The 19,304-nt window shown below is 35.4% G+C and overlaps 1 protein-coding gene and 1 long non-coding RNA gene across 3 annotated transcripts in view; both read right to left on the reverse strand.

Moving 5' to 3' along the window:
* LOC134814185 (ATP-binding cassette sub-family C member 4-like) overlaps positions 1–6,595 on the reverse strand; it is a 35,993-nt gene extending 29,398 nt beyond the window's left edge. For both annotated transcript variants that reach the window (XM_063822243.1, XM_063822242.1), the window contains exons 1-7: positions 6,528–6,595; positions 6,295–6,405; positions 5,892–6,000; positions 5,645–5,744; positions 5,355–5,470; positions 4,895–4,984; positions 4,589–4,755 (exon numbers count right to left, since the gene is read on the reverse strand). In XM_063822243.1, coding sequence (XP_063678313.1) covers positions 4,589–4,755; positions 4,895–4,984; positions 5,355–5,470; positions 5,645–5,744; positions 5,892–6,000; positions 6,295–6,405; positions 6,528–6,589 — 755 coding nt within the window. In that variant the 5' untranslated portion in view covers positions 6,590–6,595. The remainder of the gene's footprint in view (positions 1–4,588; positions 4,756–4,894; positions 4,985–5,354; positions 5,471–5,644; positions 5,745–5,891; positions 6,001–6,294; positions 6,406–6,527) is intronic.
* Positions 6,596–15,282: 8,687 nt separating this feature from the next.
* Positions 15,283–16,928, reverse strand: LOC134813689 (uncharacterized). Its single transcript, XR_010160057.1, has 3 exons — positions 16,230–16,928; positions 15,665–15,801; positions 15,283–15,462 (listed from the first exon to the last, which is right to left on the reverse strand). It is a non-coding gene; the product is annotated as an uncharacterized LOC134813689 (long non-coding RNA).
* Positions 16,929–19,304: the final 2,376 nt, after the last annotated feature.

Below are 19,304 nucleotides of genomic sequence, written 5' to 3' on the forward strand. Positions count from 1 at the left end.
AAGTAACAGTTGTAGGCAGCTGAGTATTGCAACTAAAGTAACAGTTGTAGTCAGCTGAGTATCGCAACTAAAGTAACAGTTGTAGTCAGCTGAGTATCGTAACTAAAGTAACAGTTGTAGTCAGCTGAATATCGTAACTAAAGTAACAGTTGTAGTCAGCTGAGTATCGTAACTAAAGTAACAGTTGTAGTCAGCTGAGTATCGTAACTAAAGTAACAGTTGTAGTCAGCTGAGTATCGCAACTAAAGTAACAGTTGTAGTCAGCTGAGTATCGTAACTAAAGTAACAGTTGTAGTCAGCTGAGTATCGTAACTAAAGTAACAGTTGTAGTCAGCTGAGTATCGTAACTAAAGTAACAGTTGTAGTCAGCTGAGTATCGTAACTAAAGTAACAGTTGTAGTCAGCTGAGTATCGTAACTAAAGTAACAGTTGTAGTCAGCTGAGTATCGCAACTAAAGTAACAGTTGTAGTCAGCTGAGTATCGTAACTAAAGTAACAGTTGTAGTCAGCTGAGTATCGTAACTAAAGTAACAGTTGTAGTGAGCTGAGTATCGTAACTAAAGTAACAGTTGTAGTCAGCTGAGTATCGCAACTAAAGTAACAGTTGTAGTCAGCTGAGTATCGCAACTAAAGTAACAGTTGTAGTCAGCTGAGTATCGTAACTAAAGTAACAGTTGTAGTCAGCTGAGTATCGTAACTAAAGTAACAGTTGTAGTCAGCTGAGTATCGTAACTGAAGTAACAATTGTAGTCAGCTGAGTATCGTAACTAAAGTAACAGTTGTAGTCAGCTGAGTATCGTAACAAAAGTAACAGTTGTAGTCAGCTGAGTATCGCAATTAAAGTAACGATTGTAGTCAGCTGAGTATCGCAACTAAAGTAACAGTTGTAGTCAGCTGAGTATCGCAACTAAAGTAACAGTTGTAGTCAGCTGAGTATCGTAACTAAAGTAACAGTTGTAGTCAGCTGAGTATCGCAACTAAAGTAACAGTTGTAGTCAGCTGAGTATCGTAACTAAAGTAACAGTTGTAGTCAGCTGAGTATCGTAACTAAAGTAACAGTTGTAGTCAGCTGAGTATCGCAACTAAAGTAACAGTTTAGTCAGCTGAGTATCGTAACTAAAGCAACAGTTGTAGTCAGCTGAGTATCGTAACTAAAGTAACAGTTGTAGTCAGCTGAGTATCGTAACTAAAGTAACAGTTGTAGTCAGCTGAGTATCGTAAATGAAGTAACAATTGTAGTCAACTGAGTATCGCAACTAAAGTAACAGTTGTAGTCAGCTGAGTATCGTAACTAAAGTAACAGTTGTAGTCAGCTGAGTATCGCAACTAAAGTAACAATTGTAGTCAGCTGAGTATCGCAACTAAAGTAACAGTTGTAGTCAGCTGAGTATCGCAACTAAAGTAACAGTTGTAGTCAGCTGAGTATCGTAACTAAAGTAACAGTTGTAGTCAGCTGAGTATCGCAACTAAAGTAACAATTGTAGTCAGCTGAGTATCGTAACTAAAGTAACAGTTGTAGTCAGCTGAGTATCGTAACAAAAGTAACAGCTGTAGTCAGCTGAGTATCGCAACTAAAGTAACAGTTGTAGTCAGCTGAGTATCGTAACTAAAGTAACAGTTGTAGTCAGCTGAGTATCGCAACTAAAGTAACAGTTGTAGTCAGCTGAGTATCGCAACTAAAGTAACAGTTGTAGTCAGCTGAGTATCGCAACTAAAGTAACAGTTGTAGTCAGCTGAGTATCGCAACTAAAGTAACAGTTGTAGTCAGCTGAGTATCGTAACTAAAGTAACAATTGTAGTCAGCTGAGTATCGCAACTAAAGTAACAATTGTAGTCAGCTGAGTATCGTAACTAAAGTAACAGTTGTAGTCAGCTGAGTATTGTAACTAAAGTAACAGTTGTAGTCAGCTGAGTATCGTAACTAAAGTAACAGTTGTAGTCAGCTGGGTATCGTAACTAAAGTAACAGTTGTAGTCAGCTGACACACATTCGATCCAATTTTGGCCTAATATATATTCATTAAAGTAGCTTTCAAAGCTTCCTCGTATATTTTTCGCTTCTGTTAGCCAGAGTGGTGGGTAACATCAATGAGTTACAGCTGTGCTTCAATAAGCTATATTTTTGACAGATAATATCATTATTGGTCACGAACAATACTAAAACCCCAATGTTTATGTGAAACTTCAGTGCCGAACCGTTAAGTCTGTAGATATTGTGGGAATAGTTTGGTTGTTGTAAAACAGTTAAACAGTACCAGAACTTTTACCCCAATATAAAGAGGCAAACTAAACAAGAAATGGAAAGTTAGTAATCTGGTGGTTAGTAATCTGGTGGTTAGTAATCTGGTGGTTAGTAATCTGGTGGTTAGTAATCTGGTGGTTAGTAATCTGGTGGTTAGTAATCTGGTGGTTAGTAATCTGGTGGTTAGTAATCTGGTGGTTAGTAATCTGGTGGTTAGTAATCTGGTGGTTAGTAATCTGGTGGTTAGTAATCTGGTGGTTAGTAATCTGGTGGTTAGTAATCTGGTGGTTAGTAATCTGGTGGTTAGTAATCTGGTGGTTAGTAATCTGGTGGTTAGTAATCTGGTGGTTCATTCCCCGTAAAACTAAACTTACCACCAAAATGAGGTTATGTATGGTGGTATGAGGTTATGTTACATTACATTATATTATATTATGTTATGATACAATAATTTTTTCTGGTCTCTGATTGAAAGAATGTGTATTGAGATACTTGCGAATCATAATTTTAAACTAATTACTACAAATCTATTACATTTATTGAGAGTTATGTGATGTAACGTGATGGAAATATTTTAAACGGGTCATATCCTGTCCAAACCCAGGATGCATAACATGAAGAATTCTTTGTAACTTTGTATGAAAAGCATTAATACAACATAGTGTGTAATATATAGTGCGCAACTGTTATTTGTTTTGATTAACTTCCCACACTGCTCATCAAGGCGACTGGCAGTTTGTGTTGATAATACTCACGTAAACCTTCCGGGAAAGTATCGGTTACCAGTGTTCACGACTTTTCGGGGATATAATTCCCGGCAATAATTCTATAATTATAAGCTGAAGAACAATGCAGTTCACCACAGAACATTGGGTTAACTTACCTGACCTTCTTCACAACATTTTAACTACATTTTAACTACATTTTAACTACATTTTAACAACATTTTAACAACATTTTAACAACATTTTAACAACATTTTAACTACATTTTAACTACATTTTAACTACATTTTAACTACATTTTAACTACATTTTAACTACATTTTAACTACATTTTAACTACATTTTAACTACATTTTAACTACATTTTAACTACATTTTAACTACATTTTAACTACATTTTAACTACATTTTAAGGGGGCAGGGGGGGTCTTCATGGAAATTTTCTCAAAATCGACTTTTTAGTTGTTTCTGATAGAGGGGAGTGATATCTATCAGATGCTTTTAATCCGATAGAAAAATATTGTTCCTAGCCGAAATTATCGCCGGTAAAAGGTCAGCGCTTGTGTGTAATTGTATTGCGCGAGCGATTTTTGATCGCGTGCCCTGAAAATCGAGTCTAAAAATCTATCTTCTCCTACATTTTTTGAGCAATCACCCTCAAACTTTCAGGATATGTTCTAAGGATCATTTAGAAGGGATTGTCCGGGCAAAATTTTGAGATAGGCCTTTAAACATTTTTATTCGATTTTAAAAATCTTGGACCTCGAAAAAACGTCAAAAAACCAGGTCCAAGATTTTCAAAATCGAATAAAAAATGTTTAAAGGCCTAACTCAAAATTTTGCCCAGACAATCTCTTCTAAATGATCCCTAGAACATATCCTGAAAGTTTGAGGGTGATTGCTCAAAAAATGTAGGAGGAGATTTTTAGACTCGATTTTCAGGGCACGCGATCAAAAATCGCTCGCGCAATACAATTACACACAAGCGCTGACCTTCTACCGGCGATAATTTCTGCTAGGAGCAATATTTTTCTATCGGATTAAAAGCATCTGATAGATATCACTCCCATCTATCAGAAACAACTAAAAAGTCGATTTTGAGAAAATTTCCATGAAGACCCCCCCCCCCCCCCCCTGCCCCCTTAACTACATTTTAACTACATTTTAACTACATTTAACTACATTTTAACTACATTTTAACTACATTTTAACTACATACATTAACACAACTTGCAACGGGATATAAGTTTTGGCAGCACGGGCCTACCATAAACATTTACCTTTGCCTGCAACATTGGTACCTAACAGCTTTTGAAAGGTTTTCAATCATGAGGTTTTCAATCATTGAGCTACAATGCGATGATAGTCGCACTGTATCGATGCTGTGTATTATTGAGCTACAATGCGATGATAGTCCCACTGTATCGATGCTGTGTATTATTGAGCTACAATGCGATGATAGTCGCACTGTATCGATGCTGTGCCTTATTGAGCTACAATGCGATGATAGTCGCACTGTATCGATACCTTCTTAAAACCTGACAGACACCACAGCTAACAGCACTGCTGTCACAACATCATATTAATAAGATATAACTTATAATACATAAGTTTAACATTACCTTAAGTACAGTATGAACTTGCCGATGTAGAACTGTCCCGGTACGAAGATTAAGAGAGATAAGAATCCAGGCAGAGCAGTGTAGAGACCCAGTTCTATGTGGAGCAGGAGAAATGATATCACCAGGATTACCCACAGGTAGAATACGATAAATACTGGTCCAATGTACTGAGATAAACAAGTTTTATTGTTCTAATTGGAGCGGGTTTATTGTTCTTCTAACAGATTAAATAATACATAGTATAACATTTTCAAGAATCTGGAATTGAATAATATTGCTTTATAATAGAGAATAATGGACATTTACCTCATCCAGACGTTGAGCATCGTTAGTGATAAGGGTAACTATAAATCCAACTGATTTCTCTCCAATCTCTTTTTGGGAGATTCTGCAAGCCTTGAAATGAAAATAGTAAAGTAGTACAAAATATTTAAAATAAAATGCAGAGTGCAGTTTATGTGAGCTTATGGCTGTGACATAAACATAATATTGATGGATAAGGATATTATCTTATTGCTTCAGATACCTATACTTAAAATGAATCATTTAAAATAATATCTTTTACAAAAAAGCTATTGCCTATTCCTTCAATAAACTTCTAATACACTATTTCAAAAGGCCTTGCGTATGATTTCCTTTCCCACTGATGAGACAGTTTTGGTACAGTAAGGTAACTTGTGCACAAGTTATGTCACATGACATGAATATAATGAATCATCAAATGTAACAATTTTAACACTTTACGAAGAGTAGAATAAAAGCTCACTTTTCTGTAGATTAATCCTGTAACTGCAACTCTGATGGAGGTACCAAATCTTAAGACTTGGTAAAACAGCACATGCTTGAAGAATACCGATATGAGCTGTAAGGATACAAGTCCACCTGAACGCAAGAAAACGTTTAGTCATATGTTAAGTAATCAAATTACTATATTACATCAAAGATTGACTGTTAAAGAAACTTCCTGGTAGCAAGTAGTATTTTATAAATGGACGAAACAACAGAGAACAAATGGGAGAATAGCAAAGCACTATTGATTAAAACAAAAACAATTACTTGACCACATGAGAGCTGTTTCAAATGTCATGTTTGAAGCAGAGTCAAAGTAAGATGATATGCGGGCAATGAATAGAGGAAGGATACATCTCCCAGCAGTCTAGAAATATGCCAGTTAGTTTGATAGCGAGGACTAAAGCTTATTATACTTATTAGTGATAAGAAATCTTAGATTTATGAAGAAGGTGATGATACGAAATTCGGCAAGAAACTATAAGTATTTTAATCAAAACAACAGTCACAGTACATCTAAGCAATAGGCGAATATTATCCATATGAGGGTATAGAGATGTCTCTTTATCAGGGTCACAAGGAGAGAAGGTCTTTTAGATTGCTCTAACTCCTTAAACCATTGCCTGGAAAAAATATGGATTTAAATTTTTTCGGGTTATTAAAGTTATGATATAATATGAATGTCTCTATTATTTTTCAAAGTATCTTGAATTTTAAAGGTTTGACCACTGCACAGGAATTTTTGGTGAGTATTTTGATGGAGATAAAACTTAGGTTAAATAACCAAATATTGAGAGGCAATAAAACTATTGGACTGCAGTGAATGGGGACTTGCCACCCCATGGCAACATTAATGATGTATTTTGGTATAGTTTCCAAGGACTTTAAGGAAAATTTAATTTACTAGATCCACTAACTGTTCAAGGAGGGCGGTCAGTCGTTCACTTTGTAGTCTAGGATCGATTGGAATAACATCATCATCAGAGAAAGTTCTTTGAAAACCAACAGAAAGTATCTTCTGTACCCATCTGCATGGTAATTTCCATTCACGTGAAAACACATAATTTATCGTGAGTCAAAAAAATAAATATAAGGAATCTATAAAAAAACACATGTATAGAACAAAATTTAGGTACAAAAATGAACTCACATGAATGTTATCCGGCTAAAATAACTGGCTTCGACTTCTGGATTACCGTTATCTACAACCATATCACCTGCAAAATGGTTAAAAAAACTAAATTTTATAAACAAAACAATGCAGATAAGCCAGCACTAATCCCAAATCGTAAGTACCGTGAATTAATCAAAGCAACCTTTATGAAGTATGTACAACTGTGCCAGACACTCAAACATTCTCTCAGAAGCTATCACACTGAATATGTTGGGTTAAATTGAAAACAATGGAATGAGCCAAATGCAATTTTGTAGAGTAATATTTTTAAAAGCACTGGCCCAGACGGACATCATCCAAAGCTGCTTAAGTACCTAGCTGGAGATGCTAGTTTTGTAACAGCTCTTACAAAATTATTTAGTGCCTGTAGTGATACTGGAAATCTTCCAGAGGTATGGAAGTCTGCATCTGTAGTTGCACTTTTTAAAAAGGGCTCTAAGTCTGACCCTCTTAACTATAGACCAGTTTCTCTCACTTGTATTCTTTGTAAAGTTTATGAACAGTTAACAGTTTGTTAAATCCCATGTGTTAGAATTTTTAGAAGATCGTATTTCAAAGGACCAACATGGGTTTGTTAAAGGAAAATCTTGTTTGTCAAATCTTTTGGAGACTTTCGACACTATACTTAATTTAATAGATGAAGGTGCTCCTGTGGACTTATTTTATTTTGATTTTAGTAAAGCTTTCGATTCTGTTCCCCATTATCGCTTGATTAACAAGCTAGAGAGTCTAGGGATAACTGGTAAAGTTTTAGATGTAATTACAGATTTTATCTCAAATAGAACTATGAGAGTGTGTGTAGAAGGTGAGACTTCAGAGTGGAAGATTGTATGGTCAGGAGTTCCCCAGGGATCAGTCCTTGGACCATTACTATTTGTGTTATTTATTAATGATTTACCAGATAACATTAAAAGTAAAGTTAAAATATTTGCTGATGATCTTAAGCTTATAGCTAATGCCTCCGAGCATGAAACTATAGTTAATGATCTGAACGAACTAGAGATGTGGGAGAGTAAATGGCTTTTAAAGTTTAATCCTACTAAGTGTTCGGTAATGCATTTAGATGTTAACGATAACCCAAGATCAAGTTATTCTCTTAATGGAGTTACATTGGCAGAATCTGTACAGGAAAAAGACTTGGGAGTTATAACCCATAACTCTCTGCTTTGGAATGAACAGATTAAGGCTTCAATATCTAAAGCCAACAGAATGATATGTTGGATTGTTAGAAATCTGATTATCAGGGAAAAATCTGTGATGATATCAATTTACAAAGCTTTGATAAGACCCCATTTAGATTATTGTGTTCAATTGTGGAATCCAGTTGCCGCTCATGGAAGTTGGGGGATCATCTTGGAGCTGGAGAGCGTCCAGAGGCGGTTTACCCGTCTGATTGACGAGGTGGGTACTCTTCCATACAGTTGTCGACTGGAAATCCTCAATTTAACAACGCTGGCAGAGCGGCGAATACGTGGGGACCTCATTGAATCTTTTAAAATGATAAGTGGTTTGACCAATTACGGAGCTGGTTTGTTCAGTATGAGCAGATCTGGTCTTAATGTGGTATCAAACAGTAGATGCAGTAAAATTAGCAGTAAAATGAAGAAAGTCCACAGTTCTTTTCTTCCGGAGAGGGTGAGACCATATTGGAACAAGCTCCCCTCGGATGTCAAGAATTGTGGGACTGTGTTAAGTTTTAAATTAAGATTAGAGGCTTTTAAAAAAGAGACTATTTTAAATGGATCTGTAAATGATAGTCATTTTTGGTATGTTTCGGACGAAGTATTAGGAAAGATTGAGGGATTAAATTATGCTACTAATAAAGAGAAGCACAATGAATATCTTGTGTGTAATCCTCATGTTGCTAAAAAACTGTGTTAAGTTTTAAATTAAGATTAGATGCTTTTAAAAAAGAGACTATTTTAAACGGATCTGTAAAAGTTAGTCATTTTTGGTATGTTTCGGACGAAGTATTAGGAAAGATTGAGGGATTAAATTAAGCTACTAATAAAGAGAAGCACAATGAATATCTTGTGTGTAATCCTCATGTTGCTAAAAAACGCTTTATCAACTTATATAGTAGTGGAAAGTATGTAAATTAGATTCATTTTAACTTGGTTGTTTAGGCCAATAGATTAAAGATAATTTTTAAACTTTAGTAGATATATTTTTGATGATGTGTAATGATGTTTGTGTCATTATATTTTGATTTGATTTATGATTTGATTTAGAGTTTATGGATTCAGTTAAACAAAAATTCAGTTAAACAAAAATTCAATTTTATGCCATTTATTACAGAGTAAACAAGTTTACAATAAATCAATTTGATATTTAAAGGAATCCTAATTCAATGTGTAGTATGGTTGTCACTCTTTAAATAGATTAGATATAGGTTGACGGGGCAAAGGAGTGTGCGTGCTGTTCGCTATTGCTCACACCAAACGGCAACCTAGTAAATGTTTTGTATGGACACCGGTCTCCATCATGATACAAAATTAGGATTGTAGAATTTATTGTATAACTTTTAGTGTAGTGGAGGGAGCGGTGTGGTGCATTAATAGAGTGACAGCCTACTGAATTAGAGTTGTTTTTAAGTGAGCATAATGGGTATATTTTGGACGTAAAGGCTTTACTATGGCAACTTTAAAATTGGTTCTTTTAATCATCAATTAAATATCACTTTAAAAATAGACGCAGTTTATATCTCCGCCAAAAGCATCACATTTTAGCATTAATGCGCGTAGTTTTCTCAACTATTTTCACAGTCGCGCCTTCCTGAAGTTACATTAAACAGCCTGTACATTGAAATTAGTACTATACTAGTATTCTGCTTGCTGTTGAATTAGAATTAGAATTAGAATTAGAATCAAATTTACACAGCAATACAATAAGAATAAAAAATAATTTAAGAAGCTTCAATCTGCTGTGGAGGACATTCAAGTCAGTCGAAAACTGTTAGCAGAACACCCTTCTAGGGACATAAGGATATAGTATGTAAAACATAATGAGTAATAAATTAATGAGTGATAAAATAAGATATGATTTAACAGTGAACTGTGGGCATGAAGGTAACAATTAAGATTACATAGATGCCCACTTTGGGATTACGTTAGTAATGTTATTTACAGTTATATACAGAGAAGTATAGAACAATAATAGATTGGCAATGATAACAAATGGGAACGAGTAAAGGAGATGTTTAAAGTTCTATACTTCTGGAAATAGGTCATATATTAACGCAGGGGGCCTTTCCACCCGACAAAAACTCCAGCACCTTAAAATTTGTTTCAGTTGTCACATAGCTAGAGTGTAGAAATAGTCGAAACTATTGTTTATTTCATAGGATGAGACTCCTTGAATTACATCTGACATAAATTTAGATTTCATATATTGTGAGAATTTTACACTACATTCTATAGTCCTTATGTTCTCTGGAATTGTATTCCAACATTTTGCACCTAAATATGTAAAGGTTTTGTGTGTTCTGGATTTTTGAATATAAAGGTTGCACCTCTCAGCATCACGTGATCCTCCGGATACATAAGAAAATTTATCTGTGAATGATGATGGTGCAGCCTCATTAAGAATTTTATACATATACGTTGATAGATGGAGTTGTCTTCTTAAGTGTAAGGGTAACCACTTCATATTTCGATATACATTTACTGATGGTTCCTGCCAATGAACATCCAGAGCAATTTTTGCTACTTTCTTGTATAATACATCAAGAGAATTAAGTTTGGTTTTGGCAGCCCTAGACCATATTATATCCAGGTAGTCAAATTGGGGGAGCATAAGAGCATTTACAAACATTTTTCTATATTTCAGTGGAAGAAGATTTTTCGACCTGTATAATGCCCCTATTCTTTTGGCAATTTTTGATTTCACATAATCAATATGGTCTTGAAAGTTCAATAAATTGTCTATCATGAGACCTAAATATTTTTGAGATTTAGTTTCTTCTATAAATAGGCATTCTTTTTCCAAATCCAGAGGGATTGACAACGTGTCCAGATTAGGTGATCTATCAAATACAATGAATGAAGATTTTGCAGCATTTAGACTCAGCTTGTTGATTCTAAGCCATTCATACACAATTTTCATATCCTTAATTACATTCTCATATATGCCTCGGGATATGTTATCAAAATATAGTGCACTGTCATCTGCAAATAAGTAAACAGTAGATTGTGTGCAATTTCTACTGAGATCATTTATGAATAAACTAAATAGAATTGGTCCTAATATGCTACCCTGTGGCACACCTGTTTTAACAGGGAGTGATGTGCTTACATTACCACGTATTTTGGTGTGCTGCTTTCTGTCCCCAAGGTAGCTTTTGAACCACTTTATGACAAAGCCATCAACTCCATAATACTTAAGTTTTTTCAATAAAATATTATGGCTTACTGTGTCAAAGGCCTTTTTAATATCTAAGAATACGATTGCAGGTTTCTTCTGTGATTCCTTAGACGTAAATATTTTATCAAATAGATTAAGCATTAGAAAAGTGGTGGAATGATCTTTTCTAAATCCATACTGATTGTTGGTAAGTAGTTTATTTGTTTCAACATACTCTGTGAGCTGTTGGTTAACAAAATATTCTATGCATTTTCCAAGTAGGGGGAGTATGGATATTGGCCGGTAGTTATTTGGATCATTAGGGTCACCAGTTTTAAGAATTGGAGTGACTGATGCAATTTTACATGCCAACGGCATTGTTCCACTTTTCATACTAAGGTTTATAATATGAGCTACTGGATCGATGATTTGGGGAATAATATACTTATATACTTTAATAGGCATGATATCGTTAATAGATTTATCTGATGGTATACTGAGTATATATTCTTTTACTTGTTCAACAGTCACCTCTTCGAATACAGAGAGTTTACACTCTGGTGGAGGCGGCATATATTCTAGAAAGTCGTCTGAATCCTTTTCCTTAATTGATTCTTGTAATATTGTACCAACTGTGGCAAAATGCAGGTTAACTCCGTTAACATTTAAGTTGCTTGGGGAAGAGCTACTTATTTTTCCAGGTAAGTTTGAAGCATGTTTGATAGTTTTCCAAATACCTTTCAAATCGTTTTTTGCACTTTTCACAGTAAGGTCCTGAACAATATTTGTACGTCTGTTTTCTTTGGATAATTTTGTCACATAGTTTCTTTGGGGACGATAGTTATCCCACGAAGTAGAGAATTTCTTATGTAGTTCACTTTTTCTGCAGTTACATATTCCATTAATACACTTACACTTGAATTTGTTTAATTGTCCTAAACACTTTTTATACTTTCTGAAAAGCATCTTCTTCTTCCGTATTTCTGCCAACAGTACTTTAGAGGGATTACAAAGAAAGTTACTATTACATTTAATCTGTTTAGGTGGACAGTAATTATCATACGATTCCTGGATGTGATGATTAAGTCCATCTAGCGCATGGTCTACATTAGTACAGCTTAGAATATTACTGTAGTTACTGCAGGATCCCAGAAAATAGCTTAAGGCTTTTAGATTGTTTAAGGAGTGGTCTCTGATAAGGACCTTCTGGAACTTACTAGCTTTATTTACTTTAAAGTCGAGAACACATTTGAGAGCTTGGTGATCTCCTATTCTATCATCAAGTACTTTACACTCTATGAAATTAGAGTAACAGTTAGTCATTACAACATCTATTGTGCTCTGCGTTATTCTACCATCTAAGTTTGCAACTCTAGTAATTCCTGTAACAGTCTGTATCATTCCAAAGAGCTTCATTGTTATATCTAACTTTTTATAATCTAGATCAGATAAAGAGTTTTGGTTAACATTAACATCGCCAATCCATATTACTTTCTTACCTTGAAGTTTCATCATACATTCAGTCATATAATCAAGGAAAGTATCTAGATGACAAAAGTTTTGTGATCTGTAGAAGCAGCAAATGTAAAGATTGGCGTCCTTGAGTTGTATCCATATAGCTTCGATTTTAGAAATATCAGAGTAGGTTATATCTAAATTGAGTAATTTGTGGTTAACATTTTGGTTGATCAATATACCACACCCTCCTCTTCCTCTATCGTTAGGTCTATCACACCTTATAAAATAAAGTTTAAGGGGAAGTTAAGTGTACTAGTGTCTATATCAGATTTAAGGTTTGTCTCATTAATTCCAATTATGTCAAGCTTTTCGCGAAATATTAGCTCCTGTAGTTCGAGAGTTTTTGCCAGATTAGTCAGGCCACCCTGTATATTACATAGACCAAGAGAGAGATTATCGTTTATTGAGGTACGAATAAGGTTAAACCAAAGCTAATGGGGAACAAATCCACATGCAGTCTCCTCAAGTAGACTAAGTTTCAAATCATGTCATACATATGATTTAAATTGGATTTCGGATCAGCAATCATACTGCAGTTTAAAACATAAAATTTAACAGCATAAAATAGTAACTCACTTCTGTTTGTGATAAATATAGCTTGGGAGATATAAAAACGTTAAGTTATTAGAAATTTGTGCTGATCTAACATTTTAAACCAGATAAAACAGTAATCCTGTTATTATTCATGTTGATACCCTTGGATTATAGAATTTTAATAAGGTTTAACACAAGTGAGTTACATATTTGAGATGCTTACCAAGCCTGGCAATTCCTAACTTATTAAGGTGCACATTGTCATGGCCCCTGCCAAAATACTTGTCCTTTCTATTATAATTTAAAGTAAAGAGATTATTTTCATGTTCTGTGTTAATGTATATTAGCCCATGCTTATAACACATATTCTCTAAGAATCGATTAAGTCCCTGCACTATGATGTTCTTACTAGTGACAGCTCTAGGCAGAATATTTAAGATATATATTTTTGCATTATTAAATTCTGCCCACAATTTTTGAACAAATTCTTCCATGTCATTGGTGGCACTGTTGAAGTTCATTGTGTTGAGGTCAATTGGATCAACACAGTTAGTACCAGTTAGTAAAACAACCTTTTTAACCTTTTCTTTGTTGAGAACTTTGAACTGACTGTCGCTAAAGAGTCTTTGGGACATTTGGATTGAGTTGGCCCCTGGGTAGAAAAATACTTTGGCCTTCTGAGATGAAGAGCTCAACAGTTTTTCATTCAGATGCCTAAACATGCTGCTGCTGATATAAACTGTGCTCACATCGTTGGGTGTCTCCTTTTCGAACAATTGTTGTCTGTTAACATGCCGCCCTGATTGATGCAGATGGGGTGGTGGAGATGTATAGGGTGGGGTTAGAGGTCGGTGCTGATAAGCACCATTCGTTTTCCTTGATGGATGAACTATAAACTCATCTTCTTGATAAGGTACATAGCCGCTGGAGTTGGAGATGTTTTCATATGGGTCATGGTAATTGTCATTGCACATGTTGGTTGGTGTACTTGTTAATCTTTGGACAACAGCTACAGGTTTGATCAGTCTGAATGTGATACTGATCCTTTTGTTTGTACAAGATGGTTGAGTACAGATTTCATGTCTGTAATGAAGCTGGGATTTTTTAGACATGATACAAACATCCCCATGCTTTAGATCTAGGGCAGACACCACTTTTCCTGTTTGAATTTCTGTGAACTGCATCGTCCTAGAGGCACCCAGAGAAACTGTTACAATATAAGAGTTTTCATCGATGCATTCTTCATTATCACTATGGATAGGCATGCATTCTGTCCCAGTACTGTAGTAGTTTACGAGAGCACTGTTGTAAACATAATCCGGGAGTAACACATCAAGATATGAACAGATAGCAGCCAGATAGGACTGATGTGGTATCTCCTTCGCCTCGTGACTTCCCCCATTATACACATATGGGAAGTCCCCAAAGTAAGCTGTTTTCCTATTTTGAAACTGGTGGCTAAAATCCAATTCTCTCAGGAAGATGTCTAAGGAGAATTTTTGAAACGGTGCCTGATCAATGAGTTCAACAGGTGGTATGATAATGTCAGGGCTTTCGTCATTTACACTTAAGGCCACACTAGATATGGGTGTTACATCTATTTCAGCATAATACTTGCCACTCCATGGATTGACAGATCCTGTACTCCCACTGATTTGATTTTCTGTGTTGTTGGAAATGATAGAATCTGGTGCTTCAATGATGCCATCACTATTGATTAGCATGAAAGATTCAGGCACCTCGCATTCACTGTCATATTCAATCTGATCGTTTTCAAATTCTGTCTGAACTGCAACATCTGAACACCTATCCAGGACAGCCCGATAATCTATTGACTGATTGGTACTTTGATGTAACAACGTACCAATAATCTCTGCTATAGTCTGAGAAGTTTGAACAATGTCTTCTAGGATGATCACTTTCCGCTCGAGAAACTTGACATGAGATTTGAGTGCAGTACAGTTTTTGCATTTTTGATCACATTCCGACAATAGTTTTCCAAAAAATGTTTCCATTGAATCGTCCATGATATTGAGTTGATGATTTGAATTAAGTTGTTGATTTGAATTGAAGCAAATTGAAGAGTTCACATGTGAGATTTGTTCCATTCCATTAACGTTACATTCGTATTACATTCGTATTACTTTGGTCATACCTCAAATTATTTGTTATATAGTAGTGTTGAAAGTATTAAAACTGATAGTTTTCCAAATACCTTTCAAATCGTTGTATTAATAGTAATAGAAAACAATTAAAAATTGTCAAGGAATTGATTTGAAATGAAATAACACAAAATATATTTAAATAATACAACTTATAGTGACGAACAAAAAATCTGAATTAAACATCATCAACTAGAGAGTCTTGAAATTCTGCTCAAATGCTTTTTAGCTTCTTTCGCTGCTTTTTTGGAGGTCGACCCTTATTTTTTGTTGTTATATTTGTCGGGTCGGAAAACTCCAATGAGATAGGCAAAATAACTCCGTCTGCTGTCCTTTTTAGAGCTCTCGTTAACATCCTGAGATATAATACTTTCATATAAATTACTGAATAGAAGTAGCTCAAGTCTAATTCAATACAATCTTATTGTATGTAATAATCAGTTTAAGGAGTATGATAAACACAATATCTTTAATAGTACAATAAACATATCATATTATGATAAATGTATTATGTTACATGATTCAAAAATAAACGAATCAAAAATTGCTATGACTTACCATTCAGCGAATTCAGTCATTCGTGATTTGCACTCTTCTAATTCTTCAAGAGGGAGTTCATAAACGCCTGATGATATGCTCTTGATGACCTGGAGCGTCTGCTTCCTACATCTCGCCAACTTGAGTGCTTTGTTTTTCTGTGAATACATAATATATATATGTTTTTAAAAAACATAAATTGTTTCACAATAGACATTACAACTCTGATCTTCGGCAATAAAATGAAGAAGCACACACAAGTGCCAGTCATGACATCCGTTTTGGCTAATTTATGTCATAATGATGATTATTGCAGTACAATGAGGTCATGACAAGTGCCAAGTCATGACATCCGTTTTGGCTAATTTATGTCATAATGATGATTATTGCAGTACAATGAGGTCATGACAAGTGCCAAGTCATGACATCCGTTTTGGCTAATTTATGTCATAATGATAATTATTGCAGTACAATGAGCCACTTCCATTTAATGGCTTAAAATGAGGCTTATTGTGTTTGATCAAAACATCAATAGGTGAAGCCTCGAACAAGAACTCGTCGAACCCAATCTGAACTCAATATTTACCTCAAGTCTTAGTGGCATTATCGATTCCTCGATGTTCATGTTTGTTGACGGTCCAGGCTGGGAATCTTCTACAATATCTACAATATCTACATCATTGGCTACAATATCTACATCATTGGCTGATACATTATGTAGCCCTGATCTGTCCTCCTGACCTATTGTGACCTCTTTCCCTCTTCCGCCTCCACCATCTGTTGCGTGATTTCCACCACAGATGGACAGTACAGTCCCGTCATCTGTACACTGGCATTGAACTCAGCAGCTTGATGGTAAACAGCAGGCAACTTGGACAGCTTATTATCTACAACTGGAGTAATGTGAGATATTGAAAGTAAACTTACCCTGCTAGAATGGAACTGTGAAACTGGAGTAATGTGAGATATTGAAAGTAAACTTACCCTGCTATAATGGAGCTGTGAAACTGGAGTAATGTGAGATATTGAACGTAAACTTACCCTGCTAGAATGGAACTGTGAAACTGGAGTAATGTGAGATATTGAAAGTAAACTTACCCTGCTAGAATGGAACTGTGAAACTGGAGTAATGTGAGATATTGAAAGTAAACTTACCCTGCTATAATGGAGCTGTGAAACTGGAGTAATGTGAGATATTGAAAGTAAACTTTTAACTTACCCTGCTAGAATGGAACTGTGAAACTGGAGTAATGTGAGATATTGAAAGTAAACTTACCCTGCTAGAATGGAACTGTGAAACTGGAGTAATATGGGATATTGAAAGTAAACTTACCAGTGACGTAACGAAAGGCCCTGCTGACCCCGCTGTGCAGGGGGGCGCCGTCTTAGGGGGGCGCCAAATCGTCGTTTGAATGTGGGACAATTTCGAAAACTTAACTAAAGTACTAGCAAAACTGCGCGTTTTGCTCTAGATACACACTTTTTTAGAGATTTTACCGGAGTATTCTTTAAAATAGAACAACAGGGGGGCGCTTTTTTCGGCAGGGGGGCGCCAACAGGCAACGTTACGCCACTGAAACTTACCCTGCTAGAATGGAACTGTGAAACTGGAGTAATGTTAGATATTGAAAGTAAACTTACCCTGCTAGAATGGAACTGTGAAACTGGAGTAATGTTAGATATTGAAAGTAAACTTACCCTGCTATAATGGAACTGTGAAACTGGAGTAATGTTAGATATTGAAAGTAAACTTACCCTGCTAGAATGGAACTGTGAAACTGGAGTAATATGGGATATTGAAATTAAACTTACCCTGCTAGAATGAAACTGTGAAACTGGAGTAATGTTAGATATTGAATGTAAACTTACCCTGCTAGAATGGAACTGTGAAACTGGAGTAATGTTAGATATTGAAAGTAAACTTACCCTGCTATAATGGAACTGTGAAACTGGAGTAATATGGGATATTGAAAGTAAACTTACCCTGCTAGAATGGAACTGTGAAACTGGAGTAATATGGGATATTGAAAGTAAACTTACCCTGCTAGAATGGAACTGTGAAACTGGAGTAATGTTAGATATTGAAAGTAAACTTACCCTGCTAGAATGGAACTGTGAAACTGGAGTAATATGGGATATTGAAAGTAAACTTACCCTGCTAGAATGGAACTGTGAAACTGGAGTAATGTGAGATATTGAAAGTAAACTTACCCTGCTAGAATGGAACTGTGAAATTGGAGTAATGTGAAACATTAAAAGTAGAGAATAAATATTTTCCACAATCAGACAGAGTAATTGGTCAAATGTTAAACAATAAACTGATTTAAAAGAAGCAAATATTAGTCGACTAAAATTATGATCTGATAAAGTGCACTGTGAACTCAAATGTTTGAAACAAACTCACAACGCGGATCGAACAGTTTAAAATGGGACACAATATAAAGACAGAATAATTGATCAATTAATGTTAAACGAACTAATTTTATGTTAAACGAACTTATTCGAGTCAAACAAATGTCAAATACTTACTCTTACCTGTAACATAATTAGACGATCGCAATTAGAAAGTAAACTTACAGGGGTCAAGTTCAACTGGCTGAAGTAAAATACAATTTTAAGTAAAATACAATTTTTATTTTCCACAGAAGAATCAATACATATTGAATTATAAATATCCGATAATTCCATTAATAATCATTAAAAGTTGCTTTGTCATTTGTAAAATTAAAAACGAAAAGCCTTACGCTGAACTGTGAACGCGCGCGGCGTTTTTTCTGCAGCTGCCTAGCTTCAAGCTTGTAGCCGCTAACATCAAAGCCACCGCGCGCGCCCAGTGCTGGGGTGCATTTTCATTAACAATTAAACTTGGTCAAAGATAGTTATATACAATTCCTAAATTAAATCAATAATCATGTTAATATGAGTATTCAACACTACTCGACAACAAATATTTGCCGGCCCATCAACCATTCAGTCGCCGAAACAAAAACCATAATCAAATGTTTGCTTTTTCGTTTCGGGGACTGTTTGAACTCAGTACTATATCCGACTAATCATACTTTATAATGGTTAAAATACAAAGTAAAAAGATTTTCCTCGATGGGCCGGCATTCGCAACCGCGAAACGTTTTGAGTACGACGAACGATGACACCACCACTATCCGTTAATTAATAAGTCCATGGGTGACGGGATAAAATTAAAGTAAGATCAAAGATGTGTAATTTTATATTGCCTATCACCTATCACCAAAGTTACTTTGCATGTACTGCATACTGCTTTTAGTTACACGATAGCGATCTCAGTTCCCAATAATATAACGTGTGACCCAACAGAAGGGATTGTGGAAGGACACGCAAATTTTTCATTAACACGTGCCCTGATTACCCCCTCCGTTGAGCTACTATACGGGGACCGTTGACCGCCAGTCTGTATAGTAGAGGCTCTTACGGGCATTGTCTGCTCGATACGTTAGGGACCCCAGGTACACCTTACTAGACGTATTTTTGACCGTAGAATCGATTGAAAGTGGTTTCAAGATGATTGGACCGATTGTTCTGGGGTAAAATCGCAAAAAACTGATTTTTGGGCCAAAAATAGGCCAAAAACCATGTTTTTTGATATTTTGAGCAAGTTAATTTTGTTGGCATGTCGGCAAAACTT

The sequence above is a fragment of the Bolinopsis microptera genome, chromosome 4, assembly GCF_026151205.1.
Source record: "Bolinopsis microptera isolate Bmic1 chromosome 4, MBARI_Bmic_1.0, whole genome shotgun sequence".
Taxonomy (NCBI): Eukaryota; Metazoa; Ctenophora; class Tentaculata; order Lobata; family Bolinopsidae; genus Bolinopsis; species Bolinopsis microptera.